This window comes from Fundulus heteroclitus, chromosome 3, assembly GCF_011125445.2.
Source record: "Fundulus heteroclitus isolate FHET01 chromosome 3, MU-UCD_Fhet_4.1, whole genome shotgun sequence".
Lineage (NCBI taxonomy): Eukaryota > Metazoa > Chordata > Actinopteri > Cyprinodontiformes > Fundulidae > Fundulus > Fundulus heteroclitus.
Window position 1 is genome coordinate 22,584,791 of NC_046363.1, and position 16,100 is coordinate 22,600,890.

At 41.1% G+C, this 16,100-nt stretch overlaps 1 protein-coding gene across 1 annotated transcript in view; it reads right to left on the reverse strand.

Moving 5' to 3' along the window:
* Positions 1–797: 797 nt before the first annotated feature.
* mindy3 (MINDY lysine 48 deubiquitinase 3) overlaps positions 798–16,100 on the reverse strand; it is a 37,714-nt gene continuing 22,411 nt past the window's right edge. The window contains exons 12-16 of the mRNA XM_012862642.3: positions 13,943–14,015; positions 10,569–10,641; positions 8,178–8,265; positions 4,196–4,267; positions 798–1,942 (exon numbers count right to left, since the gene is read on the reverse strand). Coding sequence (XP_012718096.2) covers positions 1,793–1,942; positions 4,196–4,267; positions 8,178–8,265; positions 10,569–10,641; positions 13,943–14,015 — 456 coding nt within the window. The 3' untranslated portion in view covers positions 798–1,792. The remainder of the gene's footprint in view (positions 1,943–4,195; positions 4,268–8,177; positions 8,266–10,568; positions 10,642–13,942; positions 14,016–16,100) is intronic.

Below are 16,100 nucleotides of genomic sequence, written 5' to 3' on the forward strand. Positions count from 1 at the left end.
CTCAGTCCATTTTTAAGCAACTTCTTATGGTAACAAATGCATGAGTTAATGGCGGTTGTCGTTTTCTAATCTGGGAGTATCTTTGGACATATGGATTAATAAAAGGACAAATGGGTGGATAGATGGATGATTGAATGGACTGATGACAAAAACGAGATGGAATATGGACAAATAGAAAGATGGTTGGATGAACGATAGACAGAAGGCTGATGTACAAATAGATCTGTTGGGGTAAACAAATGAAGAATGATTGAGAAACGGACTGAAGGACAAATTTATGATCACACATATGGACCAATGGACACATGGTGGATAAACGGGCAAAAAGATGGAACAGATGGACGAATGACAAAAGAAAGGTGGAAGGACCAACAGATGGACAGGAAAACAGGTGGAAAAACAGAAGATGGATATAGTTGGATGGACTTATAATGGAGAAAGAATAGGATGTATAAACAGGTGGAAGGGCAGATGGATGGCAGAAACCATGGACGCTTGAATGGACTGATGATGGACAAACGGATGGATGTTGGACCAAGGGAAGGAAGGATTATACTTCAACACAGATGGACAAACTGTTTGTGCAGCAGACTGATGGACAAATGAACAGCCAACCAGGAGAGGCACATGAAATGGTCATATACTGAAGGACGGACAGATGACCGAAGAGATGGAGGAAAATATGGCGAATTGGGGATTGACAACCAAATGACTGATAGATAAAGTAGGTTTATGGCAGGACAGATGGGTTAAACTTTTAGATTATTAGTATAGGGATGAAGTTGAGAAATACAACAAATATTTTATCATTTATTTTTCCATATTTATCCAGATTTGGACAACACTTAAAACCAGGCTTGATGCTTTTCTACTTCCACACCGAGTGGGAACCCTGTTTGTAGGAGGAAGGTACGACTTAAAAGCTTTGACAAAAAAAAAAATTCACACGCCGTTTGAACAAAAGAAAAAACAAAAAAAAAAAAACAATCAGTGTTTATTCCAGAACCCTTGAGTGTGATAATAAATACAAGCACTTAGCCAGCATCCTAGTGTAATGCATAAAGCTCCCACAGAGCACTTAAACCAACTTCAACCTGGTTGAAACGCTGAAAACCTGCAGTCAGGATGCCTCCCTCTGGGTTGGTCCCTTTAATGCTGTAAACTGAGCGGTGGAAGTGGCTGTCGGTGGCTGCGTGAGTCTCGCTGTGTTCTGGTTAGTGGAAGCTTTGGTAGGTTTGCCCTTGAACAGTCCTGTAGCTCTGGGTTAAGCTTAGGGTTTCACAGTCGACTGGCTCTACATGTGGTTCGCTGTGAGATTTATCAACACGCTGGTTGAAACAAACTCCGCGTTCTGAACAGTGTTTACATGTCTGCTGCTAAACTGTAGCAGAAGCTATCAGCACAGCACAGGGCTGTATAAAAAAAAAAAAAAAAAAAAAGAAGACACTTTTCTTATTTTAAATGATCGCATTGCAAACATCCTAAGTCTCAAATACAATCGATGGCGACCGCACAGTTGAGTTTGCATTTGTGTGGACTGTGTGAATGTGGATGAAAGAAATGGATCTCAGGCTTGACGGCTTCGTCCATGAACATGCTTCTCTCCTATGTGCACTGGGTTTCCTTGGTTATAAGTCTCTGCTGCATGTGCGTCGGTCCCTGCAGTTTGCTGACCCGCTGTGGTCAGTGTGCACAGGGGAAGCTGAGGAGGGCCGTGTGGCGGTGGGGCTGGGGTGGGGGGGGAGGCTGTAGTGGTCCGACCACATGCAAAGATCCACCAAATGTTTTCGTGCTAGTTCAGTGACGGCGAGCGGTTGGTGGTCCACAGCAGCTCGATGTACGGCCACTTGGTCTGCAGGCAGCGTTTCACTGGCGTGTCGTCGGTGCGGACCATCGGGTCCTCGAAGCCCAGCACCAAAGCTGTCCCCTCCACATATTCAACCTAGAAGAAACACAGTGGCGTCAGGGCTGTGCACAAACGTACTCCTGGAGAGTCTCAACGTTTTGTGGCTGCTAGATAACTTTGAATTTATCAAGGCTAATTTTTATATGGAAATTTACTGTAATTGACAAATAAGTAAGAAATGCTTTCTGGTGATGATACATAAGCATTATTTAGGACTGGAAGAAATGTACAAGAAATGTGTAAAATTAAGTTACTCTGCACAGGAAAGTATAGCAACACTTAAGGAAGGCACTCACGCTATCTTGATATAAATTGAAGGCTCTAAGTAAACAGCAAATGGACTGAACTTATATGAACTTATATAGCACTTTTGTAGTCATACTGACCACTCGAAGCACTTTACACTAGAGCCACATTCACCCAATGACACTCACTAACGCACACACATTCATACAACGATATGCAGATCCGTAAGCAACTTAAGTGCCTTGCCCAAGGGTACATCGGCATGTGACAGGAGGAAGTTGGAATCGAACCCACAACCTTCTGAGAACCCATTGAGCCAAGGTGGGTGGACCAAGTGTAAGTCCAAGCGCTCTGCAGAGGATCTTGTTCTTCCCGTCATGGGTCCATGTGTCATGGCCACAGGTGAGGATCAGACCCGTAAATGGAGAGCTGAGGTTTTCCTTTACAACAGATCAGAGCAGCTCCCACCTGACTCCAGTGGAGGTCCCAAAATGTTAATCTGTCTCCTATTCAGCCATACTATCAACTGTGAACAAGACAAAGATACTTAAACTCCTTTTCTGGATGAGCCATAAGGAGCGGTCCACTTTTTTCCTTTAGAACCAGTGGCCTCAGACTTGGAGAGGCGGACTCTCACTCTGCTCTGAGCGTCACGGCTTGAAGATGCAAACTGAACCACATTATCTGTAAAAAGCAAGATAAGACCCTGAGGTTTCCAAACCAAACACCCTCCTCTCAACACATCACCTTAGGATTCTGTTGCTGAACACCAGAAACATGATAGGGGAGAAGGAGCAGCCCTAGCTGACTCCAACATGCCATTTGAACAAGCTTGACTTTGTGGCAAAGCGCATTTAAACAGTCCAGCTTCTTAATGAAAGAGGAGCACCGACCCCTTAAAGCGGTTAGGTGGCAGAATTAAACATGTAGTCTTAAAGGGCCACTTTCAGACTAATTTTGCTTTAGGAAAATTAAACAGTTAAATCTGGAAAGGAAAAAAAAACTTTTCTGAAAATCCAAAGATAGAGTTTATGTTAGCAGGATAGAGTTAATCGGAGTTAGGGTTAGCCAACCCACACAAGATGTTTTAAACCCGCCGGTAGAGGCAAAAGCTGCAATAATGACACAAATGGTATGCCAATTGTTGCATGGAGCCACAATCTCAGATTTTCTCCAACTTTATTTCTCTAGAAAAGATAAATTAGCAGGAATAAATCCATGTTGGAGCTGTGAATTTAGATCTAAAGGTTTAGATGCTGATCTATAAACCCGACCGGACAGTTTTAACCTAAAGTTTGGAATCATTCTTGTTCAGGCTGAACACACAGCAGAGAGATAACTACACAAACAAAGCTATGCACCCATCTCTCTGCAGACGTTTCCTCTGAAGGGGTCAAGAGGGATGCATAAACGTATACAGCAGGTTCTCTCAAAGATCCATATGTAGGAGACGGCTGTCAGAGGGTCTGCTGTTTCCATCTTCAGCCATGGGAATGGATTTAACATCTCAAGCTTATAGGCGCCTTGCTACTACGTGTGTGTGTGTGTGTGTGTGTGTGATTATGTGGGGGGCATACGCGCTGTGCCATTTCTCCCAGTAGCAGGATGGAAAAGGAGGGCTTCTAGAGACATGGCAGAGTTGATGGATGGGGAAATTGATATTCCTGAATACCAGGTTCATGCAAAGCCACCAACTACATCCACTGACAATCATCCATCAGACCGAGGCAGCTTAATAAGTTTGTGTTTCACCATTTTTCAAAGCGAGGCTGCAGACGGTAGCCTTCCTTCCTACTGAACCGATTTGAAGAAACGGGAGGCTTTAGCTGGGGCCTCAAATGGACGGACAGTCCATTAGGCTCGCAACAGCTACTGTTTATTCTGGAGTGGCTGGCCGCCTCCGGCTGTGTGTATGCACGAGTGGAAGTGTGTATGAATGATGACAGGAAAAGAAGAGAGGTAATTGGGAGAGAGACTGGGAATATTAAAAGGAGCCACCGCCATTACTTATGATGGAAAAACCCATATGAAAGAGTGGCTTACCCTCTCTTTGTGGTTGGACTGTTTAAGCCCATTGTAGTGGTAGACGGGAAATGAGTCTGGGATTCCTGAATCCTGAAAACAAAGAGCGAAAAACATGCTTGATTGTCAAAAAAGAGGCTTCGAGCAGATCGTTCCCACAGACATGGCAGAGGCACAACATTCACAAACCAAAAAAGTCAAACGGTCACATCTCCCGCCTGCAACTGAAGCTTTATAGTAAATCCCATGTGTTAAACCTCAATGTGTGTGTTTACTTGCGCATTGCGAAGCTCAACTCGGGTAACCGCAAGCAGGCCAGCAGTACAACAGAGCTCAGAAAAAAATGACAGCGAGCCAAGACACTTCCCGTGAAATTGATTTGAAGGTGCAGAGAGGGCTAACAGGGCGTGTTGTCCAGCTTCTCCTGTTTGTATGCCTATATATGAAACCCTAACCCTCGCTACAATCCCATGTGTGTCTGAGTGTGTGTGTGTGGGTCCAGTTGGCTAATGGTGGTGTAATTTCTTTGCGGCTCTGGACCATTCCTCTGGTGAGCCCCTAAAGCCCTGATCACTTTAGCACAGTTCCCCTCCATCTCTTCTTCTCCGTCTTCTTTACCAGTTCTGCCTCATAAAAGCATCTTACTGCTTCTTTCTAAGCTCCTCAAAAAGTAATCTCCGATGATTGTGAACACACACACGCATGTTTCATATGAGACGCCACAGGAATGTTTTAAGCCCAGACAGATTTGTTAAAACAGCACTGCTCTTCTGCTTCACAACAAAAACCTTTGTGCCACGCGTGTTTGTTCACAGAACCTCCTAGAGTAATAAAACCCCAGGAACTTTTTCACATTAAGATAGCAAATTTAAATGCATTTTATTGGGATTTCAATTGTCAAACAAAACAAAGTAATGAATAATTAAAGTGGTGCGTAATTGTGTTAGTGGAAGGGAAACTATATATGGCCCACAAAGTTAAAAAAAAAAAAAAGGATCTAAATGGTCAGATTTTTATTTTCTTCTCAGATTTTTATTGCACGAGTACTGAGCCCCATTTAACATGATAAAATCCAGTTCAACCAGTTCCCGTCAGAACTCACCTAATTAGTGACTACAGTCCACCTATGTGTAATCTGATAGGAGAACATTAATCGGAGACGCAGCAAAGCGGCCAATGTAAACTCTGCAGGAGCTACAGCACATCACAGCTCTGGTAGGAGACTTTTCATGAAAGGACAGCTGTCCGTCTCACGCTCCACAAATCTGGTAATATTGCTGAATTTGACACGAGCCATGTGGGAAAAATGGCAAATAAGAGGAATAAAAAGCTCAGAACAAATGTTTACCAAAATGTAACTTTTTGGTCAACATGCAAAATGCCATCTGTGGTGGAAAACTAACATGTAGCTGCAGGCTGACGTTTAAATCTATACTTAATGACACAGCAGAGTGCCAGTAGGCTACGTAAATAGGACAACTGGTCATTTTCATCATGACTAGGGTAGAATGGGGTAGGATTAAATAAACCCAATTTTCCAGATGCACATGCTTAAAATAAAGTAATTTTTTCCCCTCAATACACCATTCTGAAGGAGGAAACATGTTATTGGCAGCATCATGCTGAGGGGAGCCTTTCCTTCAGCAGAAACAGGAAAGCTGGTCAAAGGAATGAAACTTGTTAAAAGCTCAATTTAAAACAAAAAGGCTGCAAAAGAGTTCAGACCTGGCCATCTTAACGCATGGATATGTTTCCATCTAAACCATTAGATTATAGCTCTGGTTGTATGTTTAATGTTGTCCTGCTGGAAGGTGAAGCTCTGCACCACCCACAGTCCAGGCCTAAACCCAAAGCAGAATCTGTCGCATGACTTGAAAATTGATCCATTCAATCTGACCAAGCTTGCAAAAAATGTATAGTTGCAAACACACACTGAATATGAGCTGTGTACTTTCACAAAAGGGAGTTTCCCATACATAGACTCTGCCAGAGCAGCCCGCCAAAGTTCCTATATTGTATGACTCACTATTCTATAAGGTATCGATAAAGCAACTAGTTGATGGGGCCCTTAATTTCCGCGATGCGGAAAACACGGACAGAATCGCATAATTTACAGTAAACAGTTAAACCCTGAATCTACCAAAAAAACAGAACAGCAGAGCGCTCAGTGCGCGCACCCGCCGTCAAATGGAAATACGAGCGCTAGCAAAGAGCTGATCACTTTCTTAAACAAACAAGTGCGCCTTACTAAAAGCTCCCTCCCTCATACTTGTGCACATGAGCCTAGGCACGGAAAGCTCTCATTTTTCACCCAGAAATCTGCTGGGCGGAAAGAAGTCTTCCCATATCCAACTATTTTATATGTGATACAGAGCGGATACTCTGAACTGCTCCAAGCAGGCGAGGACGCACGTGGCATCGCAGCCTCTTTGCAACGCATTGACAGGTGCGATGGATGCCTGCTGGAAAAAAAAAAAAAAAAATCGGCTCTAGGTGCCAACTATCCTTACAACAACAACAATAATAAACAGTAATAATAATAATAATAATAGTTATTTGTAATGTACTTTATGTTTGACATCAAACCTCAAAGTGCTACAGTTGCAAACAGATTAAAAACAACAACATAAAAATGAAACGTTATTTGCTTCAGGTTGAACAATGGGTTTGTGACCATAGTTGTTCGAAAATAAATTTCACTAAAAATACCAAACATCTAAACGTGTTGCCAATTGGGCTTTTTTTAAACACGTTGGGCTGGAAAAAAAGCTTTGGGTGGGTTGTTAAAATTTAGGCTGCTTTTCAAAACATTTTATGATTTTGTTTTCAAATGAATTAGTAGGAAAATGATATCAAAATAGTTGTCGTTATGTGGCAGAAAAGTAAAAACTTCTAAATTTTAATAGAATGACGTCTAACTTATTAATTCATTTATTATGGAATGTGTGGAATCTGGTCTAGTCTCTGGTTAATCAAATGTCACTATGAATTGGTCAATGTCAATTGTAAATGCCTCAAATGGACTGAGATCTGCTGATCAACTTTATAATGCTCTATGGAAAGATAAATTATATATATATGCACATTTCGTGGGGAGCTTTGTGTTGAGACTTTGAGATTTGGGCTGTTTTTTTTTTTTTTTAGTTGGGCAGGTTTTACATTGTGTTTGGACTGGAAACAGTCAGATCTGGCAACACAGTGTAATGCTGCGTCCATTCAATTAACTCAAAAGTCAAGAATAAGTATAAACAGATGCTTTGATTAACATAAGCACTGATGTCAGGTTAAACACTGACTGAAGTGAACATTCACACCAGGAGAGGTAACAACAGCAGCAAGGGAGCACAACGATCAGAACAAAGCAGTGTTCCCTTCTGCCTTCAAGAAACTCAGGTTTCTTTCATTTGGCTGACTCTTTTGGTTCCCTCTAAGTAGTTGGCTAGCATATTGGTTTTCGTGCCGTTTTGATTGGTTGAATTGTATGATTAACAAATCAAGATAGGAATAACAGAAAGTTGGACACTGAGGTAAAAAAACAAAGTGTAAATAAGTATTATCTGATATGAGAGATTTCCAGTATGACAGATGTCTGATTTCTAGACTGGCACCATGCTACTCCAAATTGCCCACCACAACTAAATTCTCAACTTATGGGAAACACTGAAAAGTATTACCTAATATGAATATGTCAGAGTTTCCAGATTTTAGTTTACAAAACTTATCCATGCACCTTTTTGCTTCTACATAACAATTTTTTGTTGGTCTATCAAAAAAAATAAAAAAATAAAAAATCCCAATAAAACATATTGAAATCGTCGTTCTAACTTTAGAAAATGTCAAACAGTTTAAAGGAGGAAAGTACTTTGGCAAAGTGCTGTAAACGCAGGCCTCTCTCAATATGTTTTAGCCATGATATGGATGGTGTGATGTGTGGAAGGCATGCGTCAGACGCTGTATCTTTTGAAGTGAAAGCTGATTTCCAGACACGCTCTCACACACATACCTGATCTGGGAAAAACTCCAAGAGAAAAGGGCCCAGAAGAATTATGCCCAAGCTCTCGGGATCAAGCTTACTCTTCACCAGGCTGACGCTGAGAAAGCACAGACATAGAGAAGAGTTATGAAATCGACAAAAAGTCGGCAGACAAAACAGAACGAGAAAAACGAGACAGAAACAACAAGCAGATAGCAAAAAAAAGAGGAGAAGGCAGGAAGAAGGCATCATTGCAGTACAAAACAGGCTCTGTGTGTATGACAACTGTGCCAAACTTACAATCACCTAATCACTCAGTGTGGACTTGAGATGCATGATTTTGGTCTGTGTGCCTGTTTTTCACAAATACTGTGGTACAACTAAATATACCTCTTTCCAGACATTCCAACGTGTTGGATCAGTGTTATTATTATTCCGCTGAGATAAAAAAAAATGAACAGATTGTCCTTTTAAGGGAGAAACGAGGGAAGAGTGTTTTACCCAGGCATACAGGGAAGAAAGATCATTCCTCAAACTACTGCTGAAGCAGCTACAGAGCAAAACAGGGGCCCTTTAACTGTTATACTAAGTTATATAATTGAATGACATACAGCACTTTAACAACAGTGTAATATGAATAAAAAAATTACAATGTGGTTTGACCTTATCTTATATGCTGTCAGCTGATTTTTTTTAGGACTAATGTATTGTTTACATCCTAACAATTTCAGGTTGGTATTAGACTGCAGGTCACATTTATTGGCTCTACTGGCAAAGATGTAAAAAGAAAAGCCTTAAAACAACGTAAGCTTTTATTGTAGTAGCACAAAATAGCATAGAAAATATTAGATAATGAATTTAACAAAAGTATGCATTTCATTTCTACTTTGTTTAGGTCGATCACAGTAACAAAAAACTTCCAGTCATTAAATCCATAACATAATACATGGTCCCATTTCTTACAGCGATTGGCCACTAGGCCGCACACGGACCATTACCATGTTTTCAACTGGAGCCTTTGGCTTTGGTCACATGAGACGAACAGAGCTTTTTTTTTTTTTTGCAGTAAACACATTAGGTTTGTCTGAAGTGGAACAAAAGAAGATCTTAAAAAGCGCCTCATGCCCTTGGTGAGGTACGGTGGAGGATCTGTTATGCTGTGGGCCTGTTTCTCTTTCAGAGGGCCTAAAAATTTTATTAGAGTGCATGACACACCTATTTTGTCTAAAATAAAAGTAAAGATGAGACATCTATCAGGTTTTCCATCAGGATAATCATTCAACACATATGGACATTGGTTAAGCTCCTTCCAGAAGCACCTAAATCATAAAGAAACAGACTAAGAACTGTTTATGATCTAGAGAGATTGTGCTAAGAACAAAAGGTGAAGATCTCACTCCGTATTCTATTACCTTGTGAAATGATTTAAAAAATAAAGACTTGGGTGCCATCCAAACTAAGGGGGACTGTGAATAGTACTAACAGCAGGTATGTCAATCATCATTACATTTTTGCAAAAAGAAGTTAAGATGTTTCCCGACTAACTAAATGTACACAATTTAAAAAAGGCTGGGTTTTAAAAAATGCATCAATGTAAGTTAAAAAGATGCATTCTCAAAGCGTCTTTTCCAGGGTTGTTAATAAGCCGAGGGTGCTGTACATAAAAATAGCAAGTGAACTCAATTTTAAAAATTGTTAAACACCTTATACTACACAAGTACAATGTTCTGTGGCTATGCAGTGAATAAATCTGTCTACATAGTTTAATACTTTTCAGACTGACAAGAGCCGTGAAACATAAGAAAAACTCATTTCAGGAATATTCTAAAAACACTCCTCTCCATCTGTCTTCGTTAAGAAAAATAATCTAGAATTTCTTGTTCAATCCCATTCCCTCTTTTTTTTTACTGCAGGAATTCCTGCAACAACTCTTCTTGTGTGGTAATGAATGTGTCTTGCACTGGGAGTGTCCTCCCTGTTCGTTACGTTTCGTTGTGATCTATAAGCCATCTGGGGGTCTGCAGACCTGATCTGTGGTCCTTGGCAAAGCCGCCACAGACTGCAGCATTGGGGCTTACTGTGAGGAAAACATGCTTCTGTTTCAAGCGGCACCTTCAAGCATTTCTTCCATCTCGCAGTCTTTGTTCCTGCTGTTCATGATCTCCCTCTAAGCCAGTTTCTGACTTTTCCCCTTTTTGTTCTAAGCTTTTATAGCGGCGCTCTCTCTTGCTCTACTTTACGGCAGCCTGGTAGTGAAACATGAGCACAGGGTCACTGACCTGGCCTGGACTTGACTCGGGAGGTAGAACTTTAGAAGCTCCACAGGTGCGACGTTCAACCACACAAGCTAACCCCCCACCCCCACACACACACACACACACACACACAAGCTTATAAAACCTTGAGGAGGCGAGGACTTACTATTCAGGCTCTGAGACAAGGTCAAGGGCTTTCATTACATCCTCCAACAGAGACTCTGGTATGAAGCCATTATCTAGAAGGAGACAGACAAAAAGAGACATATGGAGAGCCTGGTACATCAGTGGAAACCAGGCAAACCATTTAGCAACACACACAAACATTGGCACGTCAAGTCGCAGAGATCCTGTGGAGTGAAGTCATCTGACAACTCTCGCACAAAACTCCTGGTCGTCTCCCCCTGATTAGAGCTGCATGATTGTGTTACCTGAAAGCAGCCACTTTAAATGCAAACATGTGTTTGTGCCCATTTTCTCCGGCTGGATCCTTGTAAGCCTATGTCACTGAAGAATTAGCATGTGGGCCTGCGGGTTATCTCGTTCAGACTCGTGCATATTCCCCCAACTGTGTTGTGAAGATTAACCGACAATCGCTGAGCTTGCCTGCTCACAAGCCGCCCGTTTCTTCTCCGTCCAAAACCAGATGTTGCTCTCGGAGCGACAACTGATAGTGTGACGGAGACGTAAGAGGATGCCGGCTCGCGCAAACACAAAACAGGGACACGACAAACTAATATGCAGCAACCAGCGAGACGGGGAGTTTCTGACGCCAGCTTATGAGTCACTGCATTGTGCGCGAATGCGTGTGGCAGCGTGTGTTTTTTTCCCCATAACAAAAGGAGCGCCGACGATTCTACATGTGACAGACGCTTTACATCCTTTACCGCAGCGTTTAACTGTATGTTGCATGGATATGTGTGTTGTGTCCAGTACTCTTCTTTCATGTGTGCACATGTGCATTCAAACGTGGGGGTTTGCAGACGGTAGACAAAACATGTGCTTGTGCGCACACACGTGTGTTTGAGAAGACCATATGGTATGCAGAACTTGCTGGCAGATGACAACGGCGCTGGTGTACTGTGCAACAGGAAGAAACAAATGAAGAACAAACGACAGTCGTGTCTGCAGATCTAATGTGGAGGTTTGTCAGAGCAGACAGCACTTCTCCTAGCTGGAAGGATTAATCTCAGCAGATCCTAGGATTAGATCCAGAATAAGGTCCCCTAATCAGTGCCTGCTCCTAAGGGCCAGAAAGTCAATAGGGTTGTTTATGGCAGCTGACAATAACACGCTTCATCTCACAAGGAAAACAAACATATGTAAACTTAAAAGGAGACTATGGCATATATTTAATTCTTTTAATGAGACGTTACGTGATACTAGGTCCCTGAAACAAAACAAAAAACTTTTTCAAAAAAAATATACTATAGATTATAATTAACTTACATTTCTCTCTCTTTTTTTTGACCAACTTCACAATATTTCCATATGAGAGTTTTAGCATCCTAGCCACGAAAAATACACTTAAAACTATCAATCAAGAGTTGGTATTAAAGGCAGTTAAAGTCCATCCAACTGAATGCATGACACTGGACATATAATACAATACATTGGATAAATCAGTTTAGGATAGTTCAGTCCAGGTTTTACTGAGCTATACCTATTTATCTTAGTCCTCTTTTTTCCAATAATAATAATAAATGAATATAAATGCTCCCTTCTTGTGTTTTTATGAACCACATTTGTTAAATTTTATTTCAAAGGGTGGTTTAAAGTTTATTAAAAATAAATGTTTCAATAATTAAGTTTAGCTTTGAGCAGCTCAAACCTTTTAAGATACTGGACTACTGGACTATAATCAGATGTGATAGATATTTCTAACAAAAATGTTAAACAGTCATTCCCTTCTGGGACGACAGGCAGCTACAAAGCAGATGCTGACTTCAGCACTTTTAGCCAACCACGGTATTTTCAATATTTACAGTTTCTTGTATGTCACATTTATGTATGTAGCATTTATTTTTACTGCCACAGAAGTGACTTAAAAGTGTTGTGGGCTCCTTTAATGCTTACTTAACCAAGTATTGTCTGCTCAACAAGAAGTCTTTACAAGTCATCTCTGTCAACGCAACAGGGCAACTGCAGAAGTATTGCTTTCTTGGTCTTAAACATACATACAGGGTGTCAAGGGCTGCAAAATACATTGTAAATTAATTGTAAATGCGAAACCTCAGCAAGCAAAGGATAGTTTGGAACAACATTTTTATGGGCTATTGTCTTCCTTTGGTCAGGAGACGGAGTCTAATGACAAGAGTTACCCACATGATCTGACAAAAGTGATGTGTCACAAACCCTTCACTCCCTGGACACATAACAGCTTACAGTCATTTCAGCCGACAGACATAAAGATGCAGTAAATGGAGGAAGCTTGCTGAGACAGACTTCACCCAGAGGAGATCCATTTTGAGCTTCTATTATTGTTATACCTCTGGTTACAGCTGGGGATTTACTCAGCTGAACGCCGCTGGAACATAAAGCTTCAACTGTAAAAATACTGGCTTTCATTAGAATGACCCCACCTGACCGTTCTTCCTCTACTGTCTGATGCCTTAGTAAAAAACAAAAATAAAAAACTTTCAAAATGACATCTGATTCTGTTTGTAGGTAAAGAGAAACTGTATTTGGCACAAATCAATTATCCGGTCTTTGAAAATAAACCAGGCTGTTTTGGTTCATTACTATGTGAGCTACATCAGTGTGGTACCTTCTGCACAGCTGCAATAAACAGAGTAGTTGTGGAAAAAATCCTCAGGGCGGAAGATACAAACAAAACAAGATGTGCTGTGTTAAAATGAAAAACGGACAAAGAAAAGGACCAAAGGCTGATTGTGCTTTCATGTCTTTTTTTGTAAGGGATGCTCACTTCTCTGTAAGCAGAAACAGCTGATTGTAAATAAAATGTCCTCTAAATAGCAAACCTTTTCAGTCACAACTCATGCACATTAACCCTAAAAAAAATACCCAATGAAAACCTCACTCCCCACTTTAAAACACAGATGCAAAGAAGTCAGTCTCATCCTTTCCACTGCCTTTCACCCCAGTCATCTGCAAAAGGCAAGACAGCAGAGAAAACGAGGAGAAGAAGAAAGACGCGGGACGGTTGACTCAGCTGTTAGAGGGGCTGATCTCACTAACCTCAACAATAACACAGAGATCAGAGAACAATCTTGCTCCCCATGTAGGAGAAACGTAGAGAGCGACTGAAAAAGAAGAGACTGACAGAGGAAGCATTCAATTAATCTGTAACATGGGAAAAGAAAGTAAAAAAGAGCAGGACACTGATGAACAAGTGCGTAGTTGTGGAGATGTTTGGACTAAAAACACATTTCCATATTAGAGCTTTTACTTTGTTGCTCCATTTTACCAACAAAATAAATAAATACAAATGAATACACAGATAAAACCCACAGGGAGCAGGGTGCACAATTATGATCACATGTACTGTGAGAATGATGCAGACACTTGGTGCTTATTTACCTTCAGGATCAAATGACTGGAAAACCCTTCTTGCCTGTTCTGATGGACATTCTGGAGCTACCAGCAACATCTCCTATATGGAAACAGCCCAAAAAGCAGAAAAAGAAGGAAAAAGAGGAAGAAACAGAGGGGAGGAGAAAGGGAAAATGTTAAAAACCTGCATGACAAACTGGAAGAAACCGACCCAAATGTGAGTTTAGTTCAACATCAAAATGTTGAACTAAAAAACGCAAAGAGGGTAGGAACTTAAAATATGGAGCCTTATTTAAATAGTTTTTCACCGACAGTAAAACAGTAGGAGCAGTAGAACATAGAGAGGAAACATCATTACAAATTCAACGATGTTGGCTGGCAATACTACGGCTAGAAAAAAAAAAAAAAAAAAAAAAACTTAGTACAAATAAATATAACATGAGGTCAGCATACTTAAGTCATTAGTGACCGTGTGGTGCAGCGATAATGCATCTTAAACATGTATTTGATGTGATGGCTTAAGTCTGTGCAGCGAGAGAGGCTGAAGCAATCAGCAGAGAATACCGACCGGGTTATTAACTGATCTGCTGATAAACGTAGACGGCTTGTTTTTAGTCCAAACACACAATCAGGAAATCAAACCGTACAACATATAGACCGTGTTCTGTGATAAGCTCTCCGGTGTAAAGAAACTGCTCTAAAGAAAGCTGTGCTGGACGAGAATAAAAAAAAAAAAAAATACATGTTTATTGATCTACACATGGTGATGCCTTTATTGACTTGCCTACAATCCAAAGTACATACATGCCTCGGGAAAGCATTCCGGCCCCAAGTTACACACACACACACACACACACACACACACACACACACACACACACACACACACACACACACACACACACACACACACACACACACACACACACACACACACACACACACACACACACACCGGGATTTTAATCAATGGTGATAGTAAAAGCACATAAAGGTACACAACCAAAGTGGGGGAAAAAGATACATTAATTTAAAAATTGTCCTTATTGACATTTTTGATACATGCAAAACCCTGTATGTCGTGGAAAATTGACCGTGTTTCACACCGAACAATCCGTCCCCACGGTGTGGGAATGTTGTTATTCAGCTGGAGCAAATAAGCGGCTGCAAAAAACATGAGAGCAAAAGTAGGGGATCACATTTCTTTGGGATAAAACTACACATTCAGCCAGAGCTACGCAGGAATGGTCTGGCTTAATGGTGTTCGGAGTTTTAGCCTAGAAGTTTGGGCCGAAATCGTCAAGTGGAAAGTACTCACTGGATACAGCAATTAAGAGTTAAAGTTTCACACCAGGGTAGGCTACGTGGCTCAAAGGGAAAGAAGGCACACAATATCAATGAAGGCTTTGATGCTTGATGCACCTGTCCCTGGATTCGATTCTCAACCCCAGGCCGATGACCGTACGTCTACCCCTTCTCCTCTCTGCCCTTCTTCCTGACAGTATACTGATGAATAAAAGGTACTAGTGTCACAACACCACCCCAAAAAGCTGCAAAAACTGTCTGCATCAACTATCTGTGTTTCTGAACCAAGTGTTTGTGCTGGTGGGCCAAACTGTGCTATTCTTGAATTGTAGCCAGGAGCCACACAAAATCATTCCAAGTGCTACAAACGACCCCTGGACTGCACTCTGCGCACACCCTGGTTTAGATTATAGCATATTCATGTGGTGGATTGACAATTTAGACCCAAATCCAACGCAGAATCTGTCACAGATGCTTTCTGTCCCATCTCTGTCAGTTTGAGCTATTTTACAAAGAAGTGAAACATTTCAGACTCCGGATGCGCAAAGCTGCTGGAGGCATACCCCAGACGTCTTGCAGCTGTAATTAGGGTTCTACAAAGTACCGACTTTTGACAAGTGGACAGAATACATGCCATTTTGATTTATATATAAAACTATGTATTCTCTTCCTCCACTTCACACAAAAACCCAGCAAAATACATTGAAGGTTGTGGTTAGAACAAAACATGTCAGTGACCCCCCCCCAAAAAAAAAAAGAAAAACAAAGGGGAAAGTCATTTTAAGTCATTGTACTTCTGTTTATATGTTTCCACCAAACTGCCTGTCACACCATCACATTTTAACATATTATAAATAAATAAATAAATACCTAAGCAGAA